At 43.9% G+C, this 17,108-nt stretch overlaps 1 protein-coding gene across 1 annotated transcript in view; it reads left to right on the top strand.

Annotated features, from left to right (window-relative positions):
- Positions 1 to 14,396, top strand: part of WNT5B (Wnt family member 5B) — a 167,213-nt gene extending 152,817 nt beyond the window's left edge. Inside the window, exons 4-5 of the mRNA XM_060245775.1 lie at positions 33 to 325; positions 12,939 to 14,396. Of these exons, the coding sequence (XP_060101758.1) occupies positions 33 to 325; positions 12,939 to 13,397 (752 nt within the window). The 3' untranslated portion in view covers positions 13,398 to 14,396. The remainder of the gene's footprint in view (positions 1 to 32; positions 326 to 12,938) is intronic.
- The last annotated feature ends 2,712 nt before the right edge of the window (positions 14,397 to 17,108 follow it).

The raw sequence follows: 17,108 nt of genomic DNA on the forward strand, positions 1-17,108 counted from the left end.
TCCTCTGATGAGCTCCCCATTCTCCATTCCAGGTAGCCGAGAGACTGCATTCACCTATGCCATCAGTGCTGCAGGGGTGGTGAATGCCATCAGCCGGGCCTGCCGTGAAGGGGAACTCTCCACCTGTGGCTGCAGCCGGACAGCCCGACCAAAGGACTTGCCTAGAGACTGGCTATGGGGTGGCTGTGGGGACAATGTGGAATATGGCTACCGATTTGCCAAGGAGTTTGTGGACGCCAGGGAGAGGGAGAGGAACTATGCCAAAGGATCGGAGGAGCAGGCCCGCACGCTGATGAACCTACAGAACAACGAGGCAGGACGCAGGGTAAGATGGCTGGTAACCAGGGCTTTTTTTGCAGGAAAAGCCCTGGAGGAACTCATTTGCATTTTAGGCCACATCCCCTGATGTCACCATTGTTTCACACAGGGCTTTTTTGCAGGGAAAAAACTAGCAGGAACTCATTTGCATTTTAGGCCACACCCCCTGACGCCAAGCCAGTTGGAACTGCATTCCTGCTAAAAAAAAAGCCCAGCTGGTAACCCTGTTGTCAGCTCCTGAGCAGTCCTCCATAAGCAGGCCTCTCTCTTTCTTGTTCAGAAAGGGTTCATTTTATTTATAGACTTATCACAATAGTATGATTCTGTGTCAGATCTGGCTCACCTATGGATGGCCAGATCTTTATACCCCTCTCGGGCCACCAACATTTACAACCGAAAAGCCTGCACAAAGCAAGTGCAAATGTTTCTCGCCCAGCCCTCTCTTTGCATAGAGTAAATACCAAGACAGTCTCTGGGAGAGAGATAACATGTCCTTGAAGTTCAGGCGCAGGCCTTCCCACCAGGGCAGAATGAATACTTGTTAAGTTACGAAGAAATGCAAAGCAAGCACAGTACCAACTCCCCCGAATGCTCCTGGTGTAGGTAGGTACAGAAGGAGGCAGTATTGAAGGCATACAAAATGATAACATTCATGGCAGGGACCCTTGACACCTGTCCCTTTCCTTGAAGAAGAAGAGACACATTTCAATAGTAACAGCTGTGTTGCCTTGAGAAAGAAGCCAGTCAGGCACAACAATTTATTTGAACCTAAAAGAGATTACTGGATAGGGTTGCCAGCTCTGAGCTGGTAAATTCCTGGAAATTTGGGAGTAGATCCTGGGAGGAGGGGATGGATTTTGGAAAAGGGTAGGAGCTCAGTGGGGATGTGATGTCACTCTAGGCCTTCCATTTCTCCTAAACACCATAACATAGTTTGCCCTCCAGAGCTGCCATTTTCTGCGGGATAACTGATTTCTGGAGATTATTTATAATTCTGGGAGGTGTCCAGGCCCAAATTGGAAGTTGGCAACCCTAGATGAAACAGCACACAATGTAAGCCCCCAAATCTTATTTCTTTTGGTCCATTAAATTATACCAACATTTGTCCTGATGGAGTATATTAAACCTTTTCCTGTTACCATAGGACCATTCCCATCAATTGTGTCATGATATCCCTTGGAATCTCATACGGGAATTTACTATGCTCATGGGATTGCTTTCCCTGCTTGTTTTTTAAGAGCACCTGTGCCTTTAGCATTTGTAGGGTATGCAGATATTCAATGAGCAAAGCTTTTCTTGAGCATGGAGATGGAGTGTCACCTGTTGATTATCTAATATGCAACAGTTAATACATAAACATATTAAACACATTCTAGGCCAGGGGTGTCCAACATGCGGCCTGGGGGCGGAATCAGGCCCCCAGAGAGCTTCTATCAGGCCCCTGAGCAACTGGCTCTTGTCTGCTTCCTTCTCTCTCTTGCTTCCTTCTGCATAACAGCTTGTTTTACAAGGCTTGCTCAATCGCTCAAGAGCTACGAAGCAAAACCTCAGTTTTCTCCATTGGTTGAGGCTCCTCTCCCTCCTGGTCTTCTGGGGAGGGAGGGAAAGAGCCAGAGCTTCTTTTGCCCAGTTCCCTGGATCCCATGGGAGGAATACAAAGAAAACACCTTTACGACCAATGAGTGCTAATGTTTTAAGCATGTTTTGGGTTTTTTTTTAAAAAAAAATCTTTAGTCATGTTTGTCTCTGTCCTTTAAAAAGTTCATATCTCTGCTACCTAATCTTAAATAGGTGTGCACGTGGCCCGGTCCAACACGGCCCAGCCTCATTTATGTCAGATCCGGCCCTCATAACAAACGAGTTTGACACTCCTGTTCGAGCTAATGAGGTGTGTTTAGATGGAAGCATGTGGTCATCGTTTGTTTTTGCTATAAATAGACTTTATGTTTGCTTAGAGGTGAGACTAAGAGAATATGAAGAAAATATCCATAGGTTATTTTGCACATTTTTTTCTCATGCACTAATTACACACCTAGGACTCAGATGCTGTGTGTGTTCCAGACATCTTTCCTCAAGGAAACATTTAGTAAGTGTTTAATCTGCATGTTAGTTATTAAAAATTCTCAGAACTCCTGCTTGTCTCAGCTAGCACATTGATTACAGGAGAAAATGCTGCATGATTTGCGGTAGCTCAGAAGTCGTGTAGAAATACAGACCATTGGTCCACCTAGCCCAGGGCTTCCTACCCTCCACAGCAGCACCTCCACAGAGTCATCCTGGACTTATATGATCATAGGGGGCTCATAAGCCAGAAATAAGACCAGCTGCAGCTGAGAAAAGGGCGGTGGCTTTCCCTATCAGTTCTGCCTTGCAAATGACACTACCCCTCCCTACAGCTGCTGTGAATTGGCTAGTGTGTGTTTGGAAAATGTGTGTGCTTCAGGCACAGGTAATTCCTAGTCTTGCTGTGCTGTATGAAATCTTTACAGCAAGATACCAGGGACTGAAAATTAGCATGGTATAGTGTCTAGGAGCAGGGCTTTTTTTGTAGCAGGACTCCAGTAGGCCCCACACCCCTGATGTAGCCAATCCTCCAAGAGCTTACAAGCTTCTTAGTACAGGGCCTACTGTAAGTTCCAGGAGGATTGGCCACATCAGGGGTGTGTGGCCTAATTTGCAAAGGAGTTCCTGCTACAGAAAAAGCCCTGATTAGGTGTGGAGGACTCTGATCTGGAGAACTAGGATTGAAATCCCACTCCTCCTCCACATGAAGCCTGCTGGGTGTTGACCTTCGGCCAGTCACAGTCTTGTCAGAACTCTCTCAGCCCTACCTGCCTCACAAGGAGCCTGTTGGGGGGAGAGGAAGGTTAACTCAGAGTAAGCCACTACTAGATTCCTTAAGGTAGAGAAAAGCAAGGTATAATAACCTATTTTTAAAAGCATGGGATCTGCCTTAACCAATAATAATAATAATAATAATAATAATAATAATAATAATAATAATAATAATAATATTTAATTTATATCCCGCCCTCCCCGCCAAAGCAGGCTCAGGGCGGCTCATAACATAAAGCTTCAACAATTAAAACAATACATATTATAAATCAAACATACATATTATACATCATATACAGGTATAAATCATACATTAAAACTATCTAATTTGGTGTTAAAATCTTGATGTGCGCATCTTATAGTTTTTCCGTGGTGATGGTATTCGTTCTACAGTAACTTCGTCTTAAGTAAAGGCCAGTTGAAAAAGAGTGGTCTTTCAGGCCCTGGGGAACTGGTCAAGGCTCCGCAAGGCCTGCACCTCCTCTGGTAATTGGTTCCACCAACCAGCCACAGCTCCCAGCGCCTGGTCCACAGTATCTGGGTCCACGTCCAGCTGGCCATCCATTAACAGATACAGCTGGGTTGCATCCTTATATTGAATGGCACCCAAGCCCAAACTCCCAGATCAGCTGGGCAAGAGGCCTACATATAGATATTAAATAATATTGGGGAGAGGATCACTCTTTGAGGGACCCCGCAACTCAGTGAGAATCATGGGGAGACCCTCTCCCCAAGCACCACTCAATGTCCCTAACCTTGGAGAAAGGAGGAAGACCACTTCAGGGTAGTCCCCCAGATCCCCACATCGGCAAGGTGGTGGGTCAAAAGGTCATGATTGACCAATGTCAAACACTGCTGTACATTTTAAAAGTACCAGCAGCGCTGACCCACCTCAGTCCAGCTGTCTCTGGAGATCGTCTATAAGTGTGACCAAAACTATCTCCATCTCATGACCAGGTCGGAACCCAGACTGGAAGGGATCTAGGATAGAGGCGTCCTCCAGGAATGCCTGCAGCTGTTTGGCCAGCTAGTTTGCTCTCTCAACTACCTTACCTGGGAATGGAAGATTCGACTGGGCAGTAGTTGGCCAGGACCATCGGGTCCAATGATGGCTTCTTTAAGAAGGATAAATGTTTTCTTTGCTGTTCCATTCACACACTGGAGCACTTATTTACTTTCTTATGGAGCTCTTATAGGGTTGCCAGCCCTCTGGTCCAGGCGGGGTCCTCCCCACTCTTGCAGGCTCCTAAAGCCGCTACCCACCCAGCTAATGGGGGTGGGAACTGCACCCACAAATGCCCCATAACATGGTGCGATGATGTCACTTGGAAGTGAAGTTATCATGCCAATGTTGTGCAGAAATGCTCTAGTTTTTGGGCAAAACTCTATGGTAAATTTGGGCACAAATCATAGAGTTTGGCTCAAATCATAGAGTTTGGCTCAAAAACTAGAGCATTATGGTGGCAGTGTGATGATATCACTTCCAGGTGACTTTGTGCTCATGGCAGAACCTTCTGGGAAGGACTGAAGATTTATTTATTTATTTATTTATTACTTTACATTTATATCCCGCCCTCTCCGCAAGCGGACTCAGGGCGGCTTACAGTATCATAAAAACAATCAATTCCATAAAACATATAAAACCATAATACATTTATCAGTTTAAAACTATTACGCTATCTCAATCCAGTCTGGCAGTATTGGGTTCTGACTATGACCACCAGCTTCTGTAGGATGTCCAGTGGCAGCCCATTTTCAGTCAACCAGAAAAGCCTGTCTAAACAGTTCGGTCTTACAGGCCCTGCAGAACGCCGACAAAGCCCGCAGGGCCCTTATAGCTTCTGGGAGGGTGTTCCAGAGTTCTGGTGCTGCCACCGAGAAGGCCCTAGATCTTGTTGCGCATAGCCTGGCTTCTTTTGGGCCAGGGGCAGACAGCAGATCCCCCTGCCAGGAAGCAGGTGGGGCCTGGCAACTCTAAGCTTTTCCAGAAACACTAACAGAGAAGGCTGTTTCTCTCCTCTGTAGCAGTGGTCCCCCTCACTATTTCCTGAACATAAAGCATCCCTTTAAATGCTTTTTGTGAATGGGGGGGCCACACATGCCTGAATTCCATGTGGCCGCTCCTCAAATCTTTTAAATGGTCCATTTAAATGCTTTTTTGAGACTGGGGGCTTCTGCTTGAACTCCTGAACCCTTCTCCCTCCAGTACTGCAAGATTTAAAGGGCCCGCCAGTGGATCAGCTGGTGGGTCCTTTAAATCTTGCAGGAGGGGAGGGGAGGGAGAGGGGTGGCTGTAGGTGGTCGCTGTTGGGGCTGGAGCGTCCCTGCTGGTTGGCTGGCAGGCATCCCTAGCAGTAAATTGGAATGGTCATTAGGTCTTCATAAAGTGCTAAATCATTGGTGTTTTAATACAAACCAAGATAGCCTATTGACATAAGTGGAGAAGAGATGAAAAGAGAAGGGAAGAGCTTGGAAGGGTCAGATAGCACTGGAATGTTATAAATTGTACCTATCTGCCACTGAGAGATAACCATTAAAGGAAGTGGCTGAAATTCTGCACATCCCAGGCCCAACATGACATGAAAACTCAAATTCTTCTTTTCTGCCAACATGAGAGAATTTGCCACCTCAGTCAGGATTTGCTACAGCTGGCATGTTGGATTCCTAATAAATGTTTGCATAAAAGAGATCTCCTTTCCCCCTGCCTCCGTGTTTCTCCTCTCCGGCTAAAGTGATGGACAGAGTTTGTATCTGACTTTGGTTCTCAGGAAAGTATCTGACTTTGGTTCTCAGGAAAGGCTATATGGGATGGGAAAAGAATGATGTTTGCTTCAGTTTTAGGCATGGTGCTGACCCCATCCTTGCTCCACTTTATTGTAGAATGTTCCGGAACCCTGACTTTTAACTTTTATTACCCCTGTTTGTTTGTCTTTGACGTTATCTCAGCATGTGCTTTCCTTCCATCTGTCCCCTTCTCCACTTGGTCTCCATTTCACCCCTTTTCTCACCACCCTTCCCTTATCAATCTCCTGGCTCTGTGGCTCTGTGGAATTGTTTACCAATTCCAACATGTAGCAGGCCTCAATCAGCAGTTTCTTCACCCCCATCCTAAGCAAGGCTGAGAGGAGGCCTGGCTAATTAACCACAGTCTATTTCTTATGAGGGAAGAGTCAGGAAAGGAATTTGAGGTAGAGAGGCATGACCTAGGAAGGTTTTAAACAATTCCATGACTAAATACTTACAGGTTGACTATAGAGGGTCTACTTTTTTACCCTAGTTGTCTTAGCTTCCTCTTGATTCTTTTCATCTTTATCTCATGCATAACTCAGTCAACATCCCTCTCCTCAAATGCCTGACTGGTTCCATCTCAGCCAGGAAGACCCACAGGAAGCCATTTAGATAGTGTTGCTGTTGCCAAGCTTCAGGTGGGACCTGGAGATCTCTTTGAATTACTGCTAATCATCAGACAGCAGAAATCAACTTCCCTGGAGGAAATGGCTGCTTTGGAGGGTAGGCTGTATGGCATTATACCTTGCTGAAGTTCCTCCCCTCCCTTCCCCCAAACCATGCTCCCCTCAGACTTAACCTCCAAATCTCCACGAATTTCCCAACTTGGAGTTGGCAGCCTTTTGAGCAAAAGGCTGTACATCTGAACATATTGTTAGAAAATCAGTCCCAGTCATATTTTCCCCTGTATTCAACTAGAGAATTTAAGATTATGAAGATTAACTTGCCTATTATCAAGTTTGCTTCTGGAGTTTGCAACAAACGGATAGCTGTGCTGGGTGCAGAGTTTCATCTTAGGTTCTCTTGTTTGTTTTGGACAGATGTTTTCAATATCACTTCCTCAAATTCAACAGGATGAACTCAGAAGTAATGATACCAATGACAGAGGGAGGATTGAATTACAGCATCATTTAAATTAAAAAAAAACAACCCTAGAATTTGGAAGGAACAAAATGCTGTATGAAAACACTGGGTGACTGCAATAACATTATAGAAATAAGCATGTGTTTGTCACTTTTAAATCATACAGTTTGAGCATACAGTCCAGTTAGAGATATCTAGGAAGAAAAAAAAATAATGCTACAATATAATTATAGCTCTAAAGTCTTTTCGGAGCTTATTTTTTTTAAAGCTGCTGTAGTTCACTATTGGAAGCCAAAGGGAAAACTATAGGCCTGGGGTGTCAAAACATGCAGTCTGGGGGACGAATTAGACCCCCAGAGAGCTTCTATCAGGCCCTCGAGCAAGTCTGCTCCTTTCCCCTGTCTCTTGCTTCCTTCTGCATCACAGCTTACTTTGCTAGGTTTGCTCAATTGCACAGAAGCTACAGAGCAAAGCCCCTCTTCCTTCTATTGGCTGAGGCTCCTCCCCCTCCTCATCCCCTGGGGAAGGAGGGAAAGAGCCAGAGCTTCCTTTGCCCACAATACAAAGAAAGCACCTTTAAAAAAAAAAAGCACCTCTGTGTCCTTTATAAAGTTTGTATATCTGCTTCCTGGTATTACATTTTATGACACACATGGCCCGGCCCAACATGATTTCATTTATGTTAGATCCGGCCCTCGTAACAAATGAGTTCAACACCCTTTCTAGGCTATTTTTACCCGTAGATGGCACACAATTATGCCCTTTGTGGAATGGGCAGACTCGGAGCAAATGAAAACTCCTAGCTTTTAAACCAGTCAAGTAATCATTCAGATAACATTCTGTATGACTGAGAAGCTGTCCTCCCCCTTGTAATTGTACAGAGGATTTAAAAATATATATGCTGCAAGAAATACTTATATAAAGATGGCAACTTGGCAAGAGTCATCTTAGAAGAGGCATTCTCTCCTGTGCATGAAAGAAGGGGAAATGGCCCTTCTAAGATGAAGTCTTGCATACAGCCTAAAAGCAAAGTACTTGAAGGGCTGCCATAGAGGATGGGTGTAGAATTGCATTCTGTTGCCCCAGAAGGTCGGATCAGAACCAAAGGGTTGAAATTAAATCAAAAGGGTTTCCGGCAAAATATTAGGAAGAACTTCCTGACAGAGCTGTTTCTCAATGGAACAGGCTTCCTCAGGAGGTGGTGGGCTCTTCTTACTTGGAGGTATTTAAGCAGAGGCTAGATGGCCATCTGGCAACAATGCTGATTCAGTGAATTAGGCAGATCATGAGAAGGAGGGCAGGAAGGGTTGAATCAATGCTTTGTTTCTGTGGCACTTTCTTACAAGCCTAGGGAAATGCTGATTGACACTTTGGGGACATTCAGCAATTTTTCTCCAGGCCAGTTTGGCCAGGGATCCTGGAGGTTTTTGCCATCTTCTGGCCATGGATTGGGGGCCACTGGGGATGTATGTGTGTATGGGGGGGGGGGGGGGGAGATATTTGTGAAATTTCTGCATTGTGCAAGGGGTTAGACTAGATGACCCTGGAGGTCCCTTCCAACTCTATGATTCTATTCTAAGAGCTTGGCAGATACATTTAGCTTGGAAGCTATTGGTGTTTCAGACATATCACTGTCCTCTCTCTGTCTTGATCTGACAAATGCTGGTGTTTATAGACATAGAGCACCCTGTTCTAAGATCTCTGTTCAGGATATGTGGAAGACCACTTTAGATACCTCTTTAGATACGGCCTGCCATACCACTTACAAAGGGGGGTGGGGTTTGGGCCAAGATGGAGCACAAGGGGAAATTACATGGGAGTACTAAACCTTCCTCTCCTTTGCAGTCTGCTCTTCAGCCAGTCTCACTTGCAATATTGGGGCTTAGAGGGAAAAATCACATTCAAGAACCAATATTCCCTCTAAGCTGAGGGAAGCTAAGCATGAGCTAGCTCACAGATTTTTAGCCTTCAGCTCACACATTTTTGTCTTATCTCAGGAAAGATGACCCCAAAGCACACTAATTTATGCAGTAGCTCAAAACTTTAAGGCCAGTAGCTCACAAAGTAGAATTTTTGCTCACAAGGTTCTGCAGCTTAGAGGGAACATTGTCAAGAACATACTGCAGGGAGATGGTGGTATGCTGGTGGAAGGGAAAGGATTTAGCACCCTTCAGTGTTAGACCTCTTTGGCTCTTGCCCCTGCTCAACATGTAATTGTCCAAGTTCCTTAAGGAGATGAATCTCATGCTGTGACATTTGTGACTTATGTTGTAACCCACCCTGAGCCTGTTCGTAGGAAGGGCAGGATAAATGTCAAATAAAATAAACAAAATAAAAATAAATATCTAGTTCGGCAAACAGATATGATATGTGGTAAGTCAAGCGGAAACTCAAATCCTCAAGTTTTAGTTTTAAGCATCTTTAAGATCCATAAATACAACCATGTTGGACTTGAGATTGAAACTCATCCAGCAAAGAGGCTTATTCAGAGTACATAGACATCCAGTTTTTAATGATAACCAGTCTGAGCATACATCATAACTGCTTGCACTGGAAGAGAAAAGTTATGTTAATCTTATGCATATGATTTTGCAGTGCCCTAAAGTTACATAGTTTTGCATTTTGTGGAAACTTGACTAAATTTCACCCCAGCCCATCAACCGCAATCTTCATTTAATTATGTGGATCTAGGAGGCATCTGCACTTTGGGTGGTCTTTTAAAGCACCATTTGCTTAGGATTCATAGGCCAGTTTTGGTCACTAACAGTGTAAGCCTATGGATAATTTCCTGGGAGTAAGCCTCATTTAATAAAATGGTACTAGGGTTACCAATCCCCAGTTGGGGGCAGGGGATCCCCCAGTTTGGAGACCCTCCCCCCCGCTTCACTGGCTGCTTTCATTGGGGATATAACAGGAAAGGCACAATGAAAAGGGCTAAAGACTTATTTATTTTATTTATAATTTTTAATGTATAGCCTGCCCTTTCCCAAATGAGCTCTGGGCGGATAACAACAATCAATAATACAAGATTAAAATCAAATACATATAATAAAACAATATACAATCCAAAAGCAATATAGCAATCTAAAAACAAACTCCAATTCTGCAGTTGGTAATATCAGTTGCCTCCATTCCTGCCATACATCCCCCAGCTGGTGTAAGATAAATGGGTCAGCAGAATTACAATCAGGGTCCCTGCAGCAGGGAGGCCACAGAATAACAAAATGTCCACCGCCTCCATTGAATGCCTGGTGGAACAGCTCTGTCCTACAGACCCTGCGGAACTGCAACAGTCCCTTCAGGGCCCTATTCTCCAAAGGGAGCTTGTTCCACCAACTTAGTTTTCATTTTATATGAAAGCTGGTGATTCTGAGGAGGTAGCAGACATGATGATGCTAAAGCAGTATGCACATTGCCAATTTTTTTTAAAAGTCCAGAAAAGCATCTCTGGTGGCAGGGGGAAAGGGCAAGGGAGAGCAAGGGAGATGATGGCAGCTCTGGGCAGGGCCTTCACAGCTGTTTACTTTTCCATTCACATGGCATGCAAACCCACTCTTTCCAAAAAGATTGTACCAAATCAGGTTTGAGAAAGACCATAGCAAATCAAGGGGAAACTTGGAAAGAATACAGTTAGGAAATGGCATTGTGTGGATGCTCTTTAAAAAAAAACCCTGCTGTAGTTTGGATGTCAAATCAGAGCAAAACCTCCAAGTGGAAGAAGCCATGGGCTATTTTTTTATCACAAGACTTTGAGAGTTGGGAAAAGCTGGGGGGGGGGGGGGGGCGGGGAGGGAGGACATAGGATTAGATAAGTAATTGACCACAAGGTGGCAGGCAAGCTGCAAAAAGATGCAGCACAAGTCTTGTGTCTTTCAGCTTTATTTCTTTTTCAGGGGTCAAACTGGATATAAAATGTTGCATGACCCAACTTCAGATGTGCTGAAGCAGGAGTGAGTCTTTTTAAAGCACAGTAGTGGATGTGGGGAGGAGCGATAAACTCCTTCTCTTGTCAGCACCCCCAGAACTGCTTTTCCTCAGCTGTTTTTCCACATGAGGGGATTTCTTTCAGGCTAGGAGGCCCACCAGGAGAAAACCAAATTGGTAGCAGCAGTTTCAGAGGGGCGCTCAGGCAGGAAAATAATTCAGCAATCCATTCCTTTCTGCCCTAATACTCTTTAATTCCCTGCTCCCATCCCAACTTTACAGGACTCAGTGGTGATTTGACTCTGAATTCAGTAAGCCATATAGATGGGGAAATCGATAATCACATTTCCCAGAGATCTTTTTAAAGTTTCAAAGCCTACACAGGAAAGTTTGAACTGACTGCAGGAAATGGTAGTAGCTGAGGGAAGGAACTTTTCCACCTTACTCCATTTTCCAAAGCTACTAATAGTTCCAAAGCTACTAATAGCCCCTTTACTTTTCTGTCAGCACTGCTGTAGAGGTAGATAGCACCCAAGTCATTGTAGCAGTATCAAACAAGCAAGATGGTCAAAAACTGGCTCAGTCAGTTGGTCAGAAAAATGCCTCATTTAACAATAAAAGAGATTGCTTTAAAAAAAACCCAACCCAAAACATTGTGATGGAAACTGGAAGTCTTTCATAGAGCAATGCAGAGGCAGAGACATTGGTTTTGAGTATCAGCTATGATTCTTTAAGGCTGCTGGTTGTCATTGGGGAAGTCTCCTCAGCCTCATGGTACCCCACAGGGGTGTTGTGGAGATGGAAAAGGATATACATTGTAATGTACTCTAAGTTTCTGGGATAAGACCAGAATGAAATACTACTGAAATATTTATACAGTGCTTTCAAATGTTCAAGGCACTTCACATACATTACAGCTAGCAATCTCAGTAACAGTCTTTTAACATTATCATCTACATATTGTAGATGGAGGTTGATTGTGATTACATAAAGCCACCCAGGGCAGAGACCAGATTCAAACCAGGCACTTCCTGATTTGAAGCTCTCTCTCCCTTTCCCTTAGCTCCTGTGCAGTTTACTGGACAGCAGAGGTTGAACAGTCCAGCAGGTCACGTTATTCCTAAAAAACAATACTGTAAAGATTTACTTTACTTTTGAATTTTTGAAATTAGTATTTTTGAATATGGTTATTAACATATTGTTTAATTTTCTGAAATTTAATCTCAGAATAGACTCATTTCTGTAGGGTAGCTAAACTTGCTTAACATAAGAGCCACATAGAATAAATTTTGAGGGCCACAAGACATGAACATCAGGTGCAGGCAGGCAGAAAAGAAGGAAGGAAAAAAGATGGAGGAGAGGTAGAAAGAAAGCATCTTTAACTCTAAATGCATTTTCCAAGCCACTGACTGGCTTGGCTTGGAGAAGTGATTTAAAAAGCCATATGCCTTCTCCAAGCTGGCCAATGGAGCTGCGGGAGCTTTGAGAGCCACACAATATGTGTGAAAGAGCCACATGTGGCTCCCAAGCCACAATTTGGCCACCCCTGAATACAATGACTCTCTGTGCTTTAACAGAGATTTTGGCCTGCTTATAATTTTGTAAAATAATGCTTTTGTTTATATTTGGTAAAAGATAAAAAAGACTGCATGAAAAAATTGAAAATAAAATACTTTTAAAAAAAGTTCAGCATAGGGTCTTCACTAGGGTTGTCAAATTCTATTTGGGAAATTCCTGGAGATTTTTTTTGAGGGGTGGAGCCTGGGAAGGGGGTGGCATTTGGGGAGAGGAGGCACTTTCACGGGGTATAATAGTCCTCCCTTCAAAATGCCTATTTCCTCAAGTCAAAATTATATATGTTGTCTAGAGATTAGTTGGTATTCCAGGAGTTCTCCGAGCCTCCCTGGAAGTTACCCTAGTTTCAACAGTTCAGTCTTAGGAGGGTGATTCAATGCCTGCCTGGTCTCACTTTCCTGTTTTCCCATCCTTAGGCAGTGTACAAGTTGGCTGACGTGGCTTGCAAGTGCCACGGCGTCTCAGGTTCCTGCAGCCTCAAGACCTGCTGGTTGCAGCTGGCCGACTTCCGTAAAGTGGGTGACCTGCTGAAAGAGAAGTATGACAGCGCAGCTGCCATGAGGATCAGCCGCAGGGGCAAGCTGGAGCTGGTCAACAACCGCTTCAACTCACCCACTCCAGAGGACCTGGTTTATGTGGACTCCAGTCCCGACTACTGCCTGCGCAACGAGACCACAGGGTCCCTGGGCACCCAAGGCCGGCTCTGTAACAAGACATCAGAGGGCATGGACGGCTGCGAGCTGATGTGCTGCGGACGGGGCTATGACCAGTTCAAAAGCGTGCAGGTAGAACGCTGCCACTGCAAGTTCCACTGGTGCTGTTACGTGAAGTGTAAAAAATGCACAGAGATTGTCGATCAATACGTCTGTAAATGAAAGGCCCACCAGAGAGCTCAAAGTTATATATTATATAAATCTATATAAATATATTTTATATATTTGTATAAATAAATAGATGGTGACGATAATAATAATTAAAGAAGCTTATTTAAGAGACACTTTTTCTGTCCTAAAATGTTTCCCCTGAAGAATGGCTGGCTGCTCCTTTTTATTATTTAATTGGGGAGCAAGAAAAAGGGATTTGTGTGCTGGTTCTCTCCCACCCTTGATAAATTGCCGCCAGAATAAAAGGGAATCAGGAACGTTATTGGTGAACAACATCTGCCTCCCGCTACTTTACCCCAGAAGCAAAACAATGGATGTGTTCCCTTCCACTATCTTACAGCTGGAATTCAAATGGGTGTATTGTGCTTTTATTTTGGACACAATCGGTATAACACCTTATATGCTCAGGTTGATTTCTGAAAGGACTTGGGAGTTGTTTTCTGCTTCATCTATAAGCACAGCTGTGGTTTACCAAACTAGAAAGCAGTTCACCTGTGTCTGACATTGAAGAATGGATTTAAAGGTCAGGGTTCATGCATCACACAGAGAGAAGATAAATCCTTGCACAATGGCAGATGATGCCCCTGTCTAGAGAAGAACAATATTACCTTTGACCTGGAAGTGCTGCTTTATCCTTATATCCTTGACAGAAACTCAGTATCTGGCTCTTCTGTATTTTGGGAAAGGAGGGAAAATCTACCGAAGCTCTGAAAGGGCAAAGTTGTCATGGTGGAATTTATATGGTCCATTTTCTCCTTGTGGAAAAAAAGAGTTGGCTACCACTTTCCTGGGCCTATTGGATTTGTTTCAGGAAACACATCCTGTGTGAATTTCTCTGGACTTGACAGGAACATGGAGACACACAGTGCCAAACAAGCACTACACACCTCAACAAACTTAGTCATATTGTGAGCTCTTTTTATGTTCCCCTTACCACTGTCCTAGATGTACAGTTCCTTTTCAACATTAAATACCCTTGTTCTCACCCTCTCCCTTGTTTTCTTCTCTTTTTTCCTTTTTATGAGTGCATTTGTTTTTTGTTGCTGCTAATGTATTTCACAGTGCAGGGGCTTCTGCCAACTTGGACTTCTCCCTAGTTTAAATTTACTGCAGCCAGAACCAGTTCTCATGTTACTTTTTGACATGACAAAATCACCAAAGAGTAATGCTTGTTTTTATTATGTCACTGTTGCATGGGGAATATTTAATTTGTATGCTTTTGCACATGGTGAAAAATGGTTGACACCATGCTACACTGATTTTACAATTAATAAAAGAGCATACAAACTACGTATTCAGTATACAAAACAAAATGTGGTGAATTTTCCTTCTGGGACTGAGGCTCAATTCAGCCATCGCAAACAAATCAGAGACCGATTCCCAACTAGCCTTGTCCTGGTCTCACGCTTCTCTTCTCCGTGGCACTTCCGTCCGTTTTCACATAAGCTGCCTCAGAGCTGCAACTTACCTTGCCTCTTTCCCGCGGCAAGCAAGATCCTCTGAAAACTGGTTTCTGCTTGCCGTGGGAAAGAGGCAGGGCGAGTCATAGCTTCAATGCAGCTTGTGCGAAATTGGATGGAAGCACAACGGAGAAGAGGAGCGTGAGACTGGGACAAGGCTAGTGGGGAATCTGTAAGAGTTTGTTCAGAAGGGGCACGAATCTCATTAATAGCCAGGCTTGCATGCTTTCTCCATTTTCTCTCATGTAGTACAGCAAGACTGAAGACAGCTAACTCCCATTTGTCATTGCATCTGAATGATGGCACTTGAACAAACTGAGATTATTTTCTTGCCTGTTGATTGGGATTTTTATCTACAATCATGAAAGAAACCAACTTTTGTTGGGATGCTTGATTGTGGAGTTAGTTAAAGACTTTTGGCTTCACAAATGGATGAATGAGGGATTGTATAAACTTGGTACTCATCACAAGCAAACTGGTTTGTTCATGACATCTGAACTTGAGTCTCAGGCCTGGAATTGAGGAATTAATTTCCATGCAGGAATTATGAACAAAATCTTCAAAAAGACAGCAGCTTTCTTAGTTGCCTGTGCTTACAAAATTAGGGTTGGACATCTGGATTGAATTTCAGTTGCCTTTTTTGTGTGTGTTTGTGCCAGCCATATTATACAGACATATATTTCTTTAATTTAAAATGTGCTTGCATGTTCAGGTCATATTGCAAATGAAAAACCAAATATGTCATTGGCTTTCAGAAAATGCAAGGCATCTCAGGAATACTGCACCATTCTTTTCTTAAACTCACAAGCTGGTTATTAGAATATGTAAAAGAGAGCAGATTATTTTTAGTTAAAAGAGAAGTTGAGTTCTTTCTTTGGGTAGTTTGACCACACAATATGCCCTGCAATGGGGCATCAATATATCTGATCCTCAATGTGGCCAAAATTGTAAATACTTAAATCCAGAGATTGGGGCCATAGACAGACAAGACAGATCTTTCTACAAACCTGAAAAAAGTCCCAGGTATGTACAAAAATCTGAAATCTAAAATAAAAATGCCCCCAACAAAAGTAGTGCCTGTACCTTTAAGAATAAATGCCCTCAGCATTGGCCATTGTAGGGATGCCTAGGCAACCGCTACCGTATTGGCAGCTTTCAAGCATTGGCTTTTCTCAGTGGAAGTCAGGAGGAGTGAGCAGAGCCCTTTCCAGGGCTTTTGGCCTTGAAAGAGGATTTGTTGATACCAGGGCTGGCTGCTATTGTTCTGCAGTAGCCACCCCGCAAAAAAACAGTATGGTATAGTGGTTAGAATTTCAGACCAAGATCTGGGAGAACCAGGTTCAAATCCCCACTCTGCCATAGAAGCTCCCTTTGGGTCAGTCACAAGTTTTCAGCCTAACCTACCTCACAGGGTTGTTGTGAGGATAAAATAGAGGAAAGTAGAATAACATAAGCTACTTTAGGTTCCTGTTCTGGAGGAAGATGGGATATAAATGAAGTAAATATATAATACAGACAAAGATGGAGAGGCAGGTAAAAGGTAGGTTGGCACATAGGTGGTAAGGAGAGTTGGAATCAGGGAAAGGTAAGAGTATAGGTGATGCCAGGAGCAGGGAAAGAAGACATAACGGGAGACAGGAAAACAGGAGGGGGAAATGAAGTTCCTTCCACAAGTCCTTGCAGGTTTCCCACTGTGCAACTGAGCACAGCCCAGCAGCCACTGCTACACCACTGGGTCCAACCCAGTGGCTGCCACTGTATGATCGGACCCTAGTTTTTCCACCTAAAGAATGCCAGAGGAAAATGAGAGAAAGCTGAAGGTGAGTGGGACAGATGAAGGTAGGTTGACTGGTGGGTGGGAAGGAAAGAAGAAAGCAAGAAAATGGATGCAGCTAGGGGGATTTTGAGGAAGGGAAAGGTGATACAATGGGGAAGGGGAAAATAAGATGGCTAATTAATAGGAAGCAGAGAGTGAGTATAAATGGGCACTCTTCGCAGTGGGAGACAGTAAGCTGTGGGGTGCCGCAGGGCTCAGTACTGGATCCTATGCTCTTGAACTTGTTCATTAATGATCTGGAGTTGGGAGTAAGCAGTGAAGTGGCCAAGTTTGCAGATGACACTAAATTGTTCAAGGTGGTGAGAAACAGAGAGGATTGTGAGGCACTTCAAAGGGATCTGTTGAGGCTGGGTGAGTGGGCATCAACGTGGCAGATGAGGTTCAATGTGGCCAAGTGCAAAAGTA

The sequence above is a fragment of the Heteronotia binoei genome, chromosome 8 (assembly GCF_032191835.1).
Source record: "Heteronotia binoei isolate CCM8104 ecotype False Entrance Well chromosome 8, APGP_CSIRO_Hbin_v1, whole genome shotgun sequence".
NCBI classification, from domain to species: Eukaryota; Metazoa; Chordata; class Lepidosauria; order Squamata; family Gekkonidae; genus Heteronotia; species Heteronotia binoei.